We start from the raw sequence: 18,680 nt of genomic DNA on the forward strand, positions 1-18,680 counted from the left end.
TCCTCACTCCCTCTCTCTCTGTTCCTCCCCTTCTTGCTCGCTTTCAAAACGGGCTTGAGCTCACCTGATGTAGAACTCGAACTCATGAACTATGAGATCATGACCTGAGCCAAAGGCAGATGCTTAATGCCTGAGCCACCCAGGCGCCCCTGAGAAAAATGTTTTAGTATAACAGTTTTTGTTAAGTTCGGGGTGACCTTTCGATTTCACCAAAGTTCTGTGTGGAGAAATACTGAAAGCAGATTATCAAGACTGATTCCTCAGCTCCTGGGTCTTAACCGTGGGAGGAACAGAGTTTGGATGATAGAAGCAATACAATTTATAGACTTCAAAGGAGATTTAGCTTAATTCCAACTAAACAGTACCTGGGGAGCCAGGATTCCTACTGAAACACTGTTATCTTTTAAACACCTCTAATTTTGGGGACTAAGATCCAAGAAGCTTCTCTGGGCTTGATTCAAAGGACATTGGTGGGTAAAGTGGTAGAGAGGTAGTTCCTGGTGCCCTCCCTGTATACATAGAATGGGTCTGGGAAATTCTGGCCCTTTCCAGGATGGAAGGTAAACCAACTCATCACCCCAGGGATGTTTCTAATGACACTCCTCTGGGACAAGCTTCCCACCACCATTTTTGTTTCAATCTCGTGAGATGGTTCTGGAACTTCTGAAACTTCCCTGGGGTTCTTACTGCTTGGGAGAGAACATAGGCAAAAGAGTTAAATAAGCAAAAAAAAAAAAAAAAAGCCTGGGGGTACCTGGGTGGCTGGGTTAAGCGTCAGACTTCGGCTCAGGTCACAATCTCGCAGTTCATGGGTTTAATTAAGTAAGCCCTGCATGGGGCTCTCTGCTGTCAGCACGGAGCCCACTTCAGATCCCCTGTCTCCCTTTCTCTCTGCCCATCCCCACTCTCTCTCTCTCAAAAATAAGTAAACATTAAAAAAATTTAAGTCTGGATAAGTCAAAATATAAAGGTAGTTATTTCTTGCACACGAGAATTGGATTTCTATTATCAATAAACATTTTTAATTGTGAAAAAAATAGTAGCATCAGTGTAAGGTTGTTGGGGAATATGGAAAGGAAGAAGGCTCAGGAGATGGAGCACATTCATCAGGAGGTGAGGTCTCCATAGTCTGTCCCTCCTGGTCTGGCCTTTTACTGTGGTATCCAGCACCTGGCAAGAACTAGTATGACTAGACACTATCTCTGCTCAGGCTGTCAACTAGTTGACCAGGTAAGGGATAGGGGAGCAGCCAGCGACTCTTAACCGTCCTTCCCTTCGACCTTGAAAACACTGAAGATGATTGGGCACATACTCATGTTGTCTGGTACAGCACCACCTTCTTGGGCAGCCACAGAAACCCACCATATTAGAAAGGCCTGGCTAACGACAGCATGAGCAGTTTCCTCTGTGTCCCTGGTGTCAGTGACGCTGGCATTCATTTGGGCCTGTGTCCTAGAAAGAGCTCAGGTTTGCCTATATCGATCAGTGCTTCTCACTGGTTTCAGATAAAACTTGCGCCTAATAAATTAAATAGTGTGTGAACACCGGAGCCTGGATAAGCTCCTTGGGGCCTGGGAGTCATTAGATGAAATATTCCTCCTTCTCCCTGCCCTTGGCTGAGTCACTCTCCATTTGGAGGATGGCGCTGGGCTCGCCTTCTGCAGGTTCGTAGGTGACGTAGCTGCCTTTGTTCTTGTACAGGTAAAAGAAGATCAAGATCACGACCGAGAGCAGGGTGAGGAAGACCACGGTGATAACAACTTGGAAAGGAGAGGGAAAATGCAGACATGTTTCAGGACTGAGGATGTCTCAGCAATTCATGGGGCCCCCTGAATTCGGCGATTCCCTCACTATTTATAAGCACTGTCACTATTTCTAAGAACCAGGGTTCTAATTAACCGGTGGCCACTTGCAAATCCATATTCCCCAAGTCCAACTTCCATGGTGCATGACCCCCGGAGTACCTTGGTACTTAAGCTAAGGACACAAGGCTTTTGATTTCTGACAAAACAACTCCCTCTCAACCGGTTCCTGATGATTAGGATAGAAACAGGAAGGAGGGAAACAGGAAATACCTTATCCCAAGAGGAAGGCATTTTAAAACCCACAGCCTCCTGCAGGGATTTCTCTGATCCCTCCCATCCTCTTCCTCACCCACTTGACAAACCACACACATCCTCATCTCTCCCCGCATAGTGGAGTGTAGCTCCCGTACGCACTTACATCTGTTTGTGGCCGCTTCCCACATTTACCGGCAGTGTCTCTGGCACAAAGCCTCTAAGAGTCTTTTACAGCCTTGCGTGTGTGCGTGTGTAAGATAACCTATGTGCCCAAACGAGCCCATTACTGGATTTGGTCTCCAATCTGTGGTGCTTTCCTGCATAGGGAAAATCCTAGTTCAGCCACTGGGTTCCCCATCTGTGGAGTGAGATAGCCGTGGAATTCAAGAGGTCTCTTGGATTTGGCTCAGGGCGTTTGTTACCTGCTATGAGTGCTGTGCTGGCCTCGGCTTTGGGGGACAGGGCTTCAGTGGCCTGCAGGATTGGGGTGGTCATCGGCTCTTCTGGAAAATTTAGAAAAGTGAAAAGGGAAATGGGGTGAATTCTTCTGTCCTAAAACATACATCCGTCCTTCAAATTTTACCACCCCACCTCTTCCCTAATAAAGAAGTTATCATTCAGTTCCTGTAGTAAATCCGTATAGAAAAACCTGGAGAATAGAAGAGAAAATAAACTACCATCCAAAGACCATGAACAAGTTGATGGGTTTCTCTCTGCCTAATATAGTGGTTAAGAGTATGGGCTCTAGAGCCTAAATGATGAGGTTCGAATCTGAGCTCTGTCCTTTACTGGCTGTTACCTTCAGAAAATTACCTACCCCCCCCCCCCCCCCCCCCGCATGTGTCAGCTTCCTCACCTGCAAAATGGAGATAAAAGTATCTACTTTATAGGCTTGTTGTGCCAGGTAGTAAGTAACTCAATAACGGTAAGCTATTGTAGGGCACGTGGGTGGCTTAGTTAAGGGTTCAACTTTGGCTCAGGTCATGATCTCACAGTTCATGAGTTCGAGCCCCGCATCGGGCTCTGTGCTGACAGCTCGGAGCCTGGAGCCTGCTTCGGATTCTGTGTCTCCCTCACTCTCTGCCCCTCCCACACTTGTGCTCTGTCTGTCTGTCTCTCTCAAAAATAAATGAGTGTTAATACATGGTCTTACAAACTCTTTGTAAACATTATTTTAAAATAATGAAACGAATGCTCCTCTCTTATTAAAACCCTTTCCTACACTTCCAGAGTAGGCCCTGTAATTTAAAAGGTTCCGAAACAAGGCCTCTCCTACCCTAAAATACATCTCCTACCTCCTCCTGCTATTGTTCTATCCGTCCTTTAGAGCCTGAAAGTCCCGCCACTAAGGTCATTACCTAGGATGGGAACACTCAGAACTATAGGTCTCCAGAAGTCCCTTTTAAGTGTTTATGCGGGCAGTCAGGGAGACGGAGCCCGTTTAGTTCTTGCCCCAGTTAGCATTTTCATGTAGGGATTTGAAGAGGCACCAGGTTCAGTTAACTGCAGGACAGAGGTATCCTGGGGAAAACAGGGGGCATTATTCAATATTCATTCAATAAATAATAGCAGCACTCATTAACTGCCTACCCTTTGCCAGGCACTGTGCCAGGCACACTGGAGATGTAATGGTGAGCAAAATGGTGTCCCTTCTCGGAGCCTACCCTCCACCATGCCATGGTTCACAGTTAATAACCACGATACATGAAACAAAGGAAATCGCCGGGCACTCGGGAAAGCATGTGACTTGGGCTTGATCTAGTCTTCCAGCCGGCGCAGCCTCCACAGGAAGTAAGATTTGAGGTGGGAGCCGAAGCAGGGGTAGGTGTTTACAGGGGAAGAGGGACAAGAGGTGGGGCACATTCTAGGCAGAGAAAAGAGCCCGGGTCAAAGCTCTGAGACAAGAGCCAGTGAGGCTGGACCACAGGGCAAGAGCGTGACTCCTGTCTAATGCCTGACACCTGCAGGTTTCCATTTAGGGCAAGTGAAATGAAGTCACCAGTGGTGGGCCTGGGAGCCTGGGAGCAGTGTTGAAAGGGGCCAATGGTGGTGAGGGGTCTTTTTTTTACACAGGCCAAGAAGAGGCCTGATGAACCTGGTCTTGCAACAAAGCAGAGGTGAGCCGCCTACAGCACCCGCCCTCCCCACGCCAGGCCAAACCCTTCTCCACTATTCTCCACTCTTTCTTTAGGAATGGATAGCTCAGCCACTCCATGGCCTTGGGCAAATGGTTACATCCCTCCCATTCACTCAAGTGCTCTAGTGTTGCTGATGGGGGGTGACATTAACCAACTTTGCAGGGTGAGGGTGAAGCCTGAAAGAGCTCTGAAGCATCACAGAATGCTTACTACTCAATATATTATTTAAGGTGACTTTGTTTATGTGCTCAGTGATTAAAAGCTGCTCTCGGTTGGAACCCTGCACCGACAAATTACTAGGTGACCCTGAAGTAAGTTACTAAATCTCTCTGAGCTTCAGTTTCTTGATTTCCAAAATGGGATCATGGTGGGCAGCTGGTGAGATGGCTCCAGACGATCCTTGCCACCTGGTATTTACACCTTTGTGTAAACCCCTCTCCCTGTGCGTGGGCTGGACCCAGCGACTTCTAACAAACAGAATACAGCAAAAGCGATGGGATGTCATTTCTGATAGATGCCCTGAACTTACCCTCCTGGTCAGACTCTGACTGCTGCCTCTTAACACATACACTTTCCTCCCCCAAACGTCCCAGGGCTGGCTGCACTCCTTTGCACTCCACCTTCTAGAATTCTGTACAGATGCTCTTAGTTTTGACTTTTTCTTTCTTTCTTTCTTTCTCTTTCTTTCTTTCTTTCTTTCTTTCTTTCTTTCTTTCTTTCTTTCTTTTTCTTTCTTCCTTTCTTCTTCTTTCTCCTTCCTTCCTTCCTTTTTCTTCTCTCTCACTCTCTTTCTCTCTTTCTTTTAAGTAGGTTTCACGCCCAGCGTGGAGCCCAATGTGGGGCTTGAACCCATGACCCTGAGATCAAGGCCTGAGCTGAGATCGAGTTGGACCCTTAACTGACTGAGCCACCCAAGCATCCCAGTTTTGCCTTTCCTAAACATGAGAAAACATAAGACATACAAAAAGCCCTGAGAAGAACAGTTTATGTACAGAATCTTAAGTATAAAAATTAAGAGGATTTGTTCAATCCACCAACAGCAATTTACTTTGCACCTACTGGGTACCTGAGGCAGAGTCATAGATGCTGGGAAAGGTGACAGTGATGAGGTCAACCAGGGACCGGACCATGGAGCTCAATCTCAGTGAGGGTTCAGTGTACAGATACATATGACTCCCTGGAAAGAGTCTGGGGCGGAAGATGATTCCTATTTGGGAAATTCTGCAGACGATCCCGATTATGACAGCTGCTATTTCCTAAGTCCCTGCTTTGTGCTGGGTGCTTTATATACATGCTTATTAATCCTTACAACATCAATCACTTCCAAGCAGGTGTTTTTATTTGCTAATGTGGACCCGGAGGCCCTGGGGGAGTTAAGTGACATGAGTCACGTCACACATGAAGGAACAGTGCATGGAGCCAAGCTCTGAATCCAGGACTACCCGCTCCAAAGCCCGAGCAAGGTATTTACACTAACGCTTCCTACTACCCTCCTTTCCTCTTTTTTCCAATAGTGAAGGAGAGGAGGAGATCATGAAAGGTAACCATGAGGCAGCACAAGAAACTTTCCAGAAAGTTCAAGGGTTTAAAAGATACGGATAAAGGCGGAGGAAGAACCAGCTGGCCACAATCAACGACACACTGTGGTGCCACAAAGAGTGCATCCTTAAGGGCAACTGGTAAGCGGGGAGTGAAGTCAGCGTGATGTGGGAGCCACATGCCACATGTGGTTGCTTCATATGCAACCTCCCTGACTTTAATGTTGGATGTGATCAGAGGCAAGCTGGCTACAACTAAAGGGTACATTTCAGCAATAGACCTTCACAGACAGAAGATTCAACAGAAGTGCCTTCCTTGGATGCCGTTCTTGGTTGGTTTCCATTTACGCAAAGCCATCTGGTGAGGCAGGAAGTACGAATGAAGGAGGTACAAAGAAATTTACCTCTCTATGAAGACAATGGATTAATGAAGAAGGCAGACCCAACATCAGATTTTTACTTCTGATGCAAATGGTCTCTTTTGGAAGTGAAGGCTCTTGGGAATCTACTTCTAAAAGGAGGAAGCACACCTCTCAGGAACAAAGGCTCATCCATTTTGTTGCACGTGTCGGAATTTCCTTCGTTTTAGGGCTGAATAATGGGACACAGGAAATTCTGACACATGTTACAAAATGGATTCCACTTATAGGAGGTACCTAGAACAGTCAAGTTCATAGGGACGGGAAGTAGAATGGTGGTTGTCAGGAGCTGGGCAGAGGAGGGATGGGGAGTTGTTGTTTAGTGGGTACAAGAGTGTCAGTCTGAGAAGACGAGAAATTTCTGGAGATGGATGGTGGTGATGGTTGCACAACAATGTGAATATACTTAATATACACAATATTGTAAATGTTGTGTATAATTTTATGATAGTTAAAAAAAAACCTTTTCTTTATACAGTTTACATTCTGAGAAGGGAAAGATGGACAATAAACTAAGTAAGTTAAAGATATACTGTATTAGATGATGATTGGTGCTATGTAGAAAAAAAGAGCAGGAAGGGGGTTGGGGCATGGCCTGTGGATAGGGGTAGACGGAGAGTCTTCCTGATGAAGTGACTGGAGTAAAGACCTATGGAAGGCGAGGAAGTCAGCCAGGCAGAGATCTGGGCAGAGGGAACAGCAGGTGTGAGGTGAGGGTATCCACAATATTGGAAAGCACTGGGGCTGTAGAACGCTTGGCATGCGTTAAGGCATGGCATGGAGGTCATGGTGGAGGGGAGGGTGCCAGCAAGAGGAGATGGAATTAAAGGGGCTGTATATTTTGGCTTTTTCAGTGACTGAAATGAGAACCTTTTAGAGGTTTTTGAGCAGGGACTGGATTTATATCTCAAAGCAGTGCTTTTCAGCCTCTGTGGTGCATAAGAATCTCTTGAGGATCTTGTTAAAATGCAGATTCTGATTTGGTGGGTCTGGGGACGGCAGGGGGGTGGGGTGGGGCTGAAATTCCTAAGACCACACTTCTCCTTCTTCTTCTTTCCTTTTCCTTCTCCTTCTTCTTTTTTAATGTTTATTCGTTTTTGAGAGAGAGCGCTCAAGGGGAGGGGCAGAGAGAGAGGGGGAGACAGTGGATCTGAAGCGGGTTCTGCACTGACAACAGAGAGCCTGACTCCCGGGGGCTCGAATTCGTGACATGAACTGAGCTCATGAACACGATTACATGACCTGAGCCAAAGTCTGTCGCTTAACCAACCGAGCCAGCCAGGCGTCCCCAAAGACCACACTTTTGAAACGATGAGACCACCATGTTGTGAAGAAGCCCGATGTAGCCCACAGGAGGATGAGAGGCTCCACGTGGGGAAACTGAGGCACCCCACGCTCAGCTGACAGCTAGCAGCAGCTGCTAGATGTGTGAGGGAGCCTGTTTTGGACCTTCCAGCCTGGCAGACCTTCCAGCCAACTGAAGCTGCGGGAATGGGCACAGACGAAACCAGCAGAAGTGTGCCAGCAGTCCCACAGAATTGTAAGAAATAATAAAATTGTTCTTATTGTAAGCCACTGGTTGTTGAGGTTTGTGATGCAGCAATGGGTAACTGAAACAGAAGCTGATTTTTTTTTTAGAGCCCCAATGTGGGGCTTGTACCCACAACCCTGAGATCAAGGCTTGAGCTGAGATCAAGGCTTGAGCTGAGATCAAGAGCCAGACCCTTAACCAACTGAATCCCGACCCTGCAGGTGCCCCCAAACAGAAACTGATTTTAAAGGATCCCTTTGACTGCCGTGTGGACAAGGGGCTGTGGGAAGATAGGACAGGGGTAGAAGCAGGTTGTTGTACCCTCCCCAAGGCCACAGCTGCATCCACCCAAAAGGGGTGACTTTTTCTACTGGCTTGAAAGCACTGACTGGGTCTAGCGGCAGCCCAGTGAGAAAGTGGTGGGATTCTGGCAAGGGTGACGGCAAGGTTTTGGGACTGAGTAACTGGAGGGATGGAGGGCATGGTGTCACCCGAGATGGGAAGCCTGCAGGAGGAACAGATGTGGAAGGGAAGATCAGAATTCAATTCTGGACACGACTGCTTATTAGACATCCAAGTGTAGATGTTAAGACTGGAATTTTGGGAAGAGGTCTGGACTGGAGGTTTAAAAAGTCAGCATATTGAAGCCCATGAGAGTGTGTGAGATCACCAAGGGAGCAAGTACCAATATGCAGGCCCAAGGGCTGAGCCCACAAAGGAAAGAGCAAAGGAGACTGAGGAGTAACAGCCAAACAGATCAGGTACTAGCATTACTGGGTTTGACCACGCAGGGCTCACATGTTGTCATGACCCGGACAACACAAGCTGTGGTGAAATCCGGCGTCAAAGGCCCTGGTTTACAGTGGATTCAAGGAAAAAAAAAAAAAAAAAAAATGGAAGAGAAGGAACTGGGAGCAGAATATAGATAAACTTTTTCCTGTAAATATGAGCAGAGCAATGGGGCTGTAGTGGGAGGGGGATGGGAGTTCAGGGTTTTTGTTTATTTTTTTAAGGATGGGAGAAATGACAGCATGTTTATTTATGGATAGGAATAACTCAGAGAGGGAACAGCTGGTGATACGTGAGGGAGGAGAGTGGCTCCAACCATGTCCTTGACGGGGACGGGACCCAGTGCACAGAGAGACTGGCTGGCTGCGGGAGGAGCAGAGATCTGGCGTCACTGACACGCACAGGGGCATGGGGGCAGGTGGCAGGTGCGCGGGGGCGGTGGGAGCCTCTGGCAGTTCTTTCTGAGAAGTTTAATTTGCTCAAGAAAATAGAACGCAAGGTCATCAACTGAGAGTGAGGATGGGGACTGGAGTTTAAGGAGAGTTGAAAGGTGCGGTAGGAGCAAATAGCCTCTTATCACAGAGCGTGGGTAAGACTGTTTCTAACGTCCTGCGGAGCAGTACAGGCTGGCTCTAAGGCCTAAGTGGAAAAGTGATTGGCCATCGAGGAACGAAGTGATGCACGTGTAACCACAGGGCCTTCCGCTGGGATCTGACCTCGGTTCTTTCTGAATTGATACTATTATGTCAAACCACGCCGGTTCTAAATTTAAGGTCCCTCTGTAATTCAAAATAAAGATCTTATGTCGTAAGATAGGTATAAGAAAGTTCAATATCATTTTTCCCTTCTGATAGTAATTCTGCCTTTTTTGCTTGCCTTGTAAGACACTGCACAGTAAATCCTTTGCAAGATCTTTAGGATCTTTTTTTGGTGATCCGCGTTACTGGTGCCTTCTACACGAGCTTAGTGTGGAAGGGCTCAGTGCCCTTTGGGTAAAGGCAGACTCCTGCAGGCCCAGGGAAGGTTCCACAAATTTGTGCAAGTCTCCAAGCAAGAGGGGCAACCAGTAAACTGATGAACAGAGAGATTTCAACTGACTGCAGAAATGGGCCAAATTGAACAAGATGAGAATTCGACAAGAGTCCTCGGTCTTAGGTTCAGCAAACCAACTACTCACGAAGAAAGAAGGGGGGCGCCATGGCTTAGCAGTAGCATATATAAAGACTTAGAGTGAGATCAGTGGAAAGCAACTGGTACTAGAAGGACATACCCCAAAATGGCAACAAGAGTGATAGCTAGGTGGGGGAATTTTCGATGATTTGTAATTTCTTCTACATGCTTTCCTTTATCTTCTCAATCTCTTACGGTGATAACTACAGTTGACCCTTGAACAACACAGCTTTCAACTGCGTGGATCTACTTTTCAGGAGGATTACCCCCCCAAAATACAATATAGTACTGTAAATGTATTTTCTCTTCCTCATGATTTTCCTAATAACATTTTCTTTCGTCTAGCTTACTTTACTGTAAGAATACAGTGTATAGTATGCATAACATACAGAATATATGTTCTGTGTGTGTGTGTGTGTGTGTGTGTATATATATATATATACACACATATATACATATGTTATATGTATATACAATGGACTGTTATTGGTAAGGCTTTTGGTCAACAGTAGGCTATTAGTAATTAAGTTTGGGGGGGGGAGTCAAAAGTTATACATGGATTTTTGACTGTGTGGAGGTTGGTGTCCGTAATCGCCATGTTGTTCAAAGGTCACCTGTTCTTCTACAATCTTAAAAAAAGTTAGGGGCGCCTGGGTGGCTCAGTTGGTTAAGCATCCGGCTTCAGCCCAGGTCATGATCTCACAGTTCATGAGTTCGAGCCCCGCACTGGGCTCTCTCTCTGCTGTCAGCAAGAGCCTACTTTGGATCCTCTGTCCCCCTCTGTCTCTCTTCCCCTTCCCTGTTCATGTATTTTTTTTCTCTCTCTCTCAAAAATAAAAAAAATAAATAAAAAAAAATTTTTTTTAACTTGCTGTCATCTTAGGCCCCCGTTAATATAAATATGGTCTCTAATAATGGAGGTAACAATGTGGACCTACTTTGTGCCACTCTTAGACTGCAGAGCTGCATCAGGGTGTGACAATTATGTGGTGAGCAGCCAAAATAATGAAAGGCTTGGAAACTGTATCAGATAAGGAAAGCCTGTAAGACAAAGTCCAGACAGAACCCTTAGGGAGAGCCCAGAATTTGAATGCTATCTTCAAATATGCCGACGGATGGCCTGTGCAAGAGGACCACTGGCGGAAACTAATGGGAGAGAGAGGTCTCCCCTCCGGGCAGGAAGAGCAAAACGGGTCACATGCTTCATGGGGTACTGGAGAGAGAATTTTAGCACAGAACGGGTGGGTGAACTAGCTGACCCGCAGGAACTTTCTCAGCCTTAATTTTGGAATTTAAAAAAAAAAAAATTTTTTTTTTCCAAGTTTTTTTTTTTTTTTTTTTTTTTTTTTTTTATTTATTTTTGGGACAGAGAGAGACAGAGCATGAACGGGGGAGGGGCAGAGAGAGAGGGAGACACAGAATCGGAAACAGGCTCCAGGCTCTGAGCCATCAGCCCAGAGCCTGACGCGGGGCTCGAACTCACGGACCGCGAGATCGTGACCTGGCTGAAGTCGGACGCTTAACCGACTGCGCCACCCAGGCGCCCCCAAAAAAAATTTTTTTAATGTTTATTTATTTTTGAAAGAGACAGAGCACAAGCAGGGGAGGGGCAGGGAGAGAGGGAGACACAGAATCCGAAGCAGGCTCCAGGCTCTGAGCTGTCACACAGAGCCCGACGCGGGGCTCGAACTCACAAACCTTGAGATCTGTGACCTGAGCCGAAGTTGGGACACTTAACTGAGCCACCCACCCAGGCGCCCCAATTTTGGAATTTTTATAAAGTGAAAGTGTTCCTTTAGAATTTTCTTTGAAATCAAATTTCTGAACTGGTGAAATCGCAGTGAAGTCTCTAGTTTAGTTATCAGGATTATACCGATGTTGATGTGTTGGTTTTCGCAACGTGCCATGGTCGTGTAAGATACTGACATTAGGAAAACCGGCTGAAGAGTACATGGGAACTCTCTGTATTATTTTTGCAACTTTTCTACAAATCTAAATTCCTCCAAAATAAAATGTTTACTTTTTTTTTTTTTTAAATCAAATTTTTGAACTCCACTCCACTAAAGGTCACGGGGTATCCTAGGTGCTAATGAGCTAGGGTCTTCAGGCTTCAAGTGTCACAACTGTAACCTATGGGGGTGCCTGGCTGGCTCAGTTGGTAGAGCCTGTGACTCTTAATCTCAGGGTTTTGAGAGAGATAGGGAGCAAGCGGGGGAGGAGCAGAGAGAGAGGGAGAGAGAATTCCAAGCAGGCTCCGGCCTATCACTGCAGAGCCCAAAGACGATGTGGGGCTCAACCTCACAAACCTCGCGATCATGACCTGAGCCCAAGTCCAAGAGTCAGAAGCTTAACCGACTGAGCCACCCAGGTGCCCCTTAACCTCAGGGTTGTGAGTTTAAGCCCCATGTGGGGCATGGAGCCTACATAAAATTAAAAAAACAAAACTGTAGTCTATATTTGCAATTCATAAAACATACATTATTTTCTCTCCACCCCACGGTGGTGATGTAAGCAGGGTTGGTGTTATCATTATGTACGAGCTCAGCAAACTGCATCAAGCAGCCCAGAGTTACTCGGCAGTTGGCTGAGTTGGGCTTCAAATCTATCTCCTTATTTCAAGGTTCTTTCCACCGCACAGTACCAGCTCTCCAGGTTCTGGAAACATCTCCGCTCTGCTCCCAGCTAACCATTTTGTTTACATGTCCACTGGGTTTGGTTCCCGGAGTTTTACTGCAGAACGGAAAGGGTGTTCACTATAGCACTGTTCGCAAGAGTTGACACGTATCTGAATGTCTATCAGCAGGGGGATGATTAAATAAATTACAGGCCATTCATTCTGGAAACACTATACAGTTGTTAAAAGGAATGTGGTTAGATCTGCTATTACTGACACAGGATATACGGTTAGATGAAAGAAGCAAATTGCTAGGGCAGTAATGTGTAATATGATTACATGTTTGAAAAAAAGTAAATTAAAATGAAACTATAAACGTACACACACACACACATACACATATGTCTGCGTATACACAGAAAAGGTCTAGAAGGCTACTCCTTAAGTGGCATGGCACAGCTTTTTTTAAAAAAATAATTTTTAAAATTGTTTATTTATTTATTTGGAGAGAGAGAGAGACAGACAGACAGACAGAGCGAGCACCAGCAGGGGAGGGGCAGAGAGGGAGAGGGAGAGAGGAGAATCCCAAGCCGACTCTGTGCTGTTGCCGGGATGCGGGGCTCCATCCCACGAACCGTGAGATCACGACCTGAGCTGAAACCAAGAGGTGGACGCTTAACCAACTGAGCCACCCAGGAGTCTTGCATGTAGTAGCTTTTTAATGAAAAAATAAACAACAGGGGCACCTGGGTGGCTCAGGCGGTTAAGCGTCTGACTTTGGCTCAGGTCTTGATCTCAAGGTTTGTGGGTTCGAGCCCCGCATCGGGCTCTGTGCTGACAGCTCGGAGCCTGGAGCCTGCTTCGGATTCTGTGTCTTCCTCTCTCTCTGCCCCACCCCTGCTTGCACTCTGTCTCTCTCTGTCTCAAAAATGAATAAACATTAAAAAAAAAAAATTAAAAGAAAAAGGAAACAACAACCAAGTAAACTTAAGTTCAGGAAGCCTGGCAAAAAAAGGGGGTAAATGGCTTACAGCTTTCCCACCATCATCTCCTGTTCCTACCCTGCTTCTCTCCTGTCTCCCTGTCCAAATAGAGGAATAATGATGTTACTCTCTTCCTTCCCTTCTCAGACATGAAGGACTGTAACACCATTTTTCGTTCAGGCGGGAGGCTTAGGGTACAGGACCACAGTAAGATTTGAGGCTCCACCCAAATCCTAACCAACAGCAAATGAACTTCAAGATCTATTTTGCCTATTTACCCTTTTTTGGTTCTTGTTAACCCAGATACCTGTCGGTTTCTTTGTGACCCCTGTTTCCAGGCTAAATCTCTTATCACTGAGGCATCAGATCCTTTGCCACTTCAGTCTGCCAACCTACTTATTTGCTCTAAGCTTGCCCAACAAAGGGCGGCTCCCCCAGTTCTCCTTTCTACGGGAACCCGTCCTGGAAGTCTGCTCCCTTTCTCCTTCCTTCTCTTTCATGTGCCTGGGCCAACGGGGTGGAGTGAGACTCTGAGAGCGATGTACGATGGCAGAAAAAACACAGGCTTTGGGGGGCGCCTGGGTGGCGCAGTCGGTTAAGCGTCCGACTTCAGCCAGGTCACGATCTCGCGGTCCGTGAGTTCGAGCCCCGCGTCGGGCTCTGGGCTGATGGCTCAGAGCCTGGAGCCTGTTTCCGATTCTGTGTCTCCCTCTCTCTCTGCCCCTCCCCTGTTCATGCTCTGTTTCTCTCTGTCCCTCTCTGTCCCAAAAATAAATAAATGTTGAAACAAACAAACAAACAAACAAACAAACAAAAAAACACAGGCTTTGGAGTAAACCAGACCTGGCACAAAATCCTGCCTCGGCCTTTATTAGGCACACGACCTTGGGAGAATTTAATCTCTGTACATTTCTTGATTGCCTCGAACGTCAGTTTTTGCTTCTCTAAAATGAGAATAAAACCTGGTCACAGGGCTGTGAGTAGGAATAAGCAAGATGAAAAAGGTGGGGGGTTCTGATTCAGAGTGAAGACAACCTAGGATGTGGCTGTGTAATTAGGTGGCAAAAGAGATGGGCTTGACCTGGCGAGGGGCAGGGGGAGACACAGCCCACAATGCCAGTTTCCACTCCACCCTGCTTTCAATAGGGCGGCCTGTGTGCTGGGCACAGCAGGCACAATGCCTAGGGTCTACAGTACTTTAGGGGCCCATCAAAGTGTTTTCTGAGGATTTTAATCGTAGCGATTTAAATTTCTTTTAAAATCAGAAGAAAAAAATGGAATGTTAGGTCAAGGAAACTGTCATATTGTTATATCAATCAATTATTAATTATAAATATAAAATAATGGTTTCATTATATCAATATTATGTTCTTCTTTATACCAACACGGTTGTAAAACAATTTTTCAATTAGCAATAGTCACACCTTCAACATCATAGCGTTGGCTGTGATACAGCCACTATGCAAGCTTAAAAAGTACAATTTTATGTAAATGTATTTTTTTTTTTAATTTTTTTTTCAATGTTTTTATTTATTTTTGGGACAGAGAGAGACAGAGCATGAACGGGAGAGGAGCAGAGAGAGAGGGAGACACAGAATCGGAAACAGGCTCCAGGCTCTGAGCCATCAGCCCAGAGCCTGACGCGGGGCTCGAACTCCCGGACCACGAGATCGTGACCTGGCTGAAGTCGGACGCTTAACCGACTGCACCACCCAGGCGCCCCTGTAAATGTATTTTTTAATGGAGGAATGGGCTCACAAAGGCAAAAGTACCAAGGGCCTCTGAAAGCCATAACGTGTCCTCACTTTCAACACTCCCAAAGGATCTCCTTTAGGACATCTTTATAGATTAGGGAAAAGGGATGTGAGGCGGCATAGGTGTGGAGGCGGGGAAGCCACAAGCAAGACTCTCAATTATCCCATCCTTCAAAGTACAAGCCCTCCCCCTGTCTGTAATTTCCCTGTCCTTGTCAAGGAACTTTTGTTTGCTTGAACCCCATGAATGGGGGGCTGTATGATACATCCCAGAATACCACTTCATTCATGTCGCTCGTTGGGTCAAGAATACAAATATAAAACTCAACGACAACCACAAAACCAGCCAATTAAAAAACGGCCAAGGACTTGAATCGACATATCTGCAAAGGAGATATGCAAAAAAAAAAAAAAAAAAAAAAGAAGGAAAGAAAAGAAGAGTGCCGTTGAGGATGCAGAGAAATTGGAACCTTTGTGCGTCGATGGCAAACAGTATGGCCGCTCCTCAAAAAATTAAACAGAATCTCCACATGATCCAGCAATTTCACTACTGGGAATGTACCCAAAAGAACTGAAAGCAGGTACTCGAGAAGTCATTCATATTCACAGCAGCCTTATTCACAGTAGCCAAAAGGTGAAAGCAATCTATTGATGGGTGAATGGATACACAAAATGATGTATCATATATGTATGTATAATGATGTATGCGTGCTATTATTCAGCCTTAAAAGGAGAGAAATTCTGACACATGGTGCAGCATGGATGAACCCTAGACATGTTAAGAGAGCCAGACAGAAAAGGACAAATATTGTATGATTCCACTTACATGAGGTACCTCGTCAAATTTCTACAGATAGAAAGTATATTGCGGGTCATTAGGCGCTGGAGGGCGGGGCAGTGGGGGGTTATTGCTTAATCAATACACAGTTTCAGTGTGGGAAGATGACAAAGTTCTGGAGATGGGCCGTCACGATGATTGCACAACAGTGTGAATGTTAATCAGTATTTAATACCACTGGGCTACCAAAACGTGGTTAAAATCGTAACATTTATAGTATCTGTATTTTACCACAAATTGAAAAAAGGAAAGAAAAGAATTTACCCAGGTCCTAATTCCTCAGTTAGCTGCCCAAGCATCACCTCTTTTCCCTCGGGGAGGTTTATTCTCACGGTCCTCTGCCCTCTCCTCCAGAACACCGTCCAGGACAAATGCAGTCTTGGTGGTTTCGCACAAGGCACGAACCTGATCCGGAACACCCACTGTGCCCTTCTTACTGTGTACAAACCTCATCGGTTCTTTAAGTGTAAGTACTCCATCCCATTCCTCACTCACGAAGCCCTTGCTGACCAATCTGGACTTCTAGCCACTTCTCCCTTTCCTCATTTCTCACTGAACAACGAACATTGTGAATAGTGCGCATCACCAGTTACAGAGGACACTGTCTTAGACTTCCCTGGGGTTGTCACATGCCACATCAGTATAGTAGATAATGTCATCAGTATAGTAGATAATGTCGGTCCTAATGACGAATGACGAATGAGGCTGTGTATATGAAAACAAAGGTGTATAGACCAACCAAGGTTTTGTTCCCCACCCCCCCACCCCCCGACCCTAAATGAGTACACAACGAAAACACAATCAGTGACTATCTGATGGTTTGTCTGGCTCAGCTTGGTTATGGAACAAAAGGCGGGAATCTGTTCTCAGAGTGAGGAGAGGTGGATCCCTGCCTGCAAGAAACAATGGGTTTTGATCCTGGAGCGTAGCATCAGAGGAGTGGAATTAAAAAGCAGGCAGGGGCACCTGGGTGGCTCAGCTGGTTGTGTCCGACTTCGGCTCAGGTCATGATCTCACGATCTGGGAGTTTAAGCCCCACATTGGGCTCTGGACTCTGGGCTGACAGCGCAGAGCCTGCTTGTCTCCCTCTCTCTGCTCCTCCCCCGCGCTCTCTCTCAAAAATAAATAAACATTTAAAAAAACAAAACAAAAACAGACAGAATTCCTTTCCAGGAAAATGTGGGTCTCTAACAAGCACTTGTTTGTTACCAATGTTACTGAATGCTTACTAGATATGAGACACTGTTGCTAGGTGTTTTATATGTGGTATCTCATAATAACCTCGCAAGATAGGCACTATTTCCCCCATTTTACAGATGAGAAAACTGGAGCTTTGAGGGTAGATCACTCACTCAAGGTCACAAAGTTTTAAGTGGCAGTGTCGGGGACCAGCGCAGGTCCCCATGATTTCAGATTCAAACCGCACCAAAGTAACCACTCTGGTTGCCCTCTGGGCCTTCCAGGCCCTTTGGAGGTGAGCATGGAGATCTGGGCTGAGGCCTCAGGGAATTCCAGGCCTGGGCTGGGGGTAGACGAATGTCTCTACCATTAGTATTAGGAAAGGCCTTCACCTACCTCCTGGAGAAGACGTGGTTAGCAGGCTAGTCATCGCAGCAAGTGGAGAGAGAGCAGATCTGTGGGAAGAGGGACAAAGACGGCATGAGGTGGATGGGCCCCTACCTGGCGCTGGAGAGCCTTTGGGGCCAGGTTTTCGTGGGTCCCTTCGCTCATGGGGCTAGTCCTAAACCCTTCTCTTTGGGTTTCCCTGAGCACATCTTCGGGCTGGAGGTACCAAGAGCAGAGCCGAGATCTCTGGTACTTGGCGGACGCTGCCTTTGAACGTGCCACCCCGAGATCCTTTCACTCGGCCACCAACCACATTTACCTAAGGGATCTCTCCCGGCCTGAGAAAGTTAGGCGAAGGTATGCAAATTAGCAGCGCACCCAGTTTCGACCGGCCACAGGCACGGGTGCTCTGCGCTTCGCGAGCCTGGCGGCTGCGCCCAGCCGTCCACTAGGGGTCAGGAGAGGGCCGGGAGGGCAGGACGCACCGGCTCCCGGGCCCGCGTGGGGGCAGGGCCGGGGCCTGGGGGCGGGGAGCCAGGCGCCAGAACGTGGAGGTGAGGGGCCTCAGTCGCCTTCGGGCCCGTCCCCGACCAGCCGCCGTCGGGCCCTGGCCCGCTCCCCTCAGTCGTCCCTTCCCCGTCACGCTGCGCCGTCCGCGCACCCCCTGCCGCACCCCGCCCGCCGGCCACTAACGCCGAGCCCCTCTTGGCCCCGCGCGGACGTCGGGGCTGGCGCGGCGTGGACCCGGCGACTCGGCCTCGGCCCCGCCCCTCCAGCGTTACCGGCACACGGCTCCCGGGGCAGCCCGCGGCGCGTGGGACCGGCCGTCCGGGGCGGGCGTTTCCGAGCGGCCGCGACGGGAGGCTCCGGCCGCTCTGGGCTGGCGTCGCTCCCGCGGCCGAGGCGACTGCCGTGTGCTCGCGGCCCCCGGTTGCGGCCGGGCCTCCCGCCCTCCCCAGGTGCCCTCCTCCGCGTGCTCACCTTCCCAGTCGGACGGGCTGCCGCGGAAAGGGCCCGGCGCCGCTCCGCGCGTCCTTTTGAACTCTCCGGGGGGCGGGAACGGCGGAGATTCGCCGAGGGCCGCCGAGGGACACCGAGCGGGAGGAAGCCGCGGACCGGGGCGCGGAGCTAGCTGCGGAGGCCGGCCGGGAGTGGGGGTGGGGGGGCCGGCCGACTGGGTGGGACAGGAAAAGAGGAGAGAAACCGCCCTCTGCAGGTTCCCTCTGCCCGCCCGGCCGCCGCTGCTCCCCCGGGAGGAAAGGCTGCTTTTCCTCGTCCGA

General features: G+C 47.8%; 1 protein-coding gene across 1 annotated transcript; it reads right to left on the reverse strand.

Moving 5' to 3' along the window:
• Positions 1-994: 994 nt before the first annotated feature.
• LOC115518985 (small cell adhesion glycoprotein) lies at positions 995-18,680 on the reverse strand (the record flags this gene model as incomplete). The annotated part of the gene is made up of 4 exons (XM_030322622.1): positions 995-1,760; positions 2,483-2,563; positions 17,410-17,468; positions 18,382-18,680. Coding segments are annotated over 4 exons (618 nt in total), but the record flags the coding sequence as incomplete, so codon positions are not given.

The sequence above is a fragment of the Lynx canadensis genome, chromosome B4, assembly GCF_007474595.2.
Source record: "Lynx canadensis isolate LIC74 chromosome B4, mLynCan4.pri.v2, whole genome shotgun sequence".
NCBI lineage: Eukaryota > Metazoa > Chordata > Mammalia > Carnivora > Felidae > Lynx > Lynx canadensis.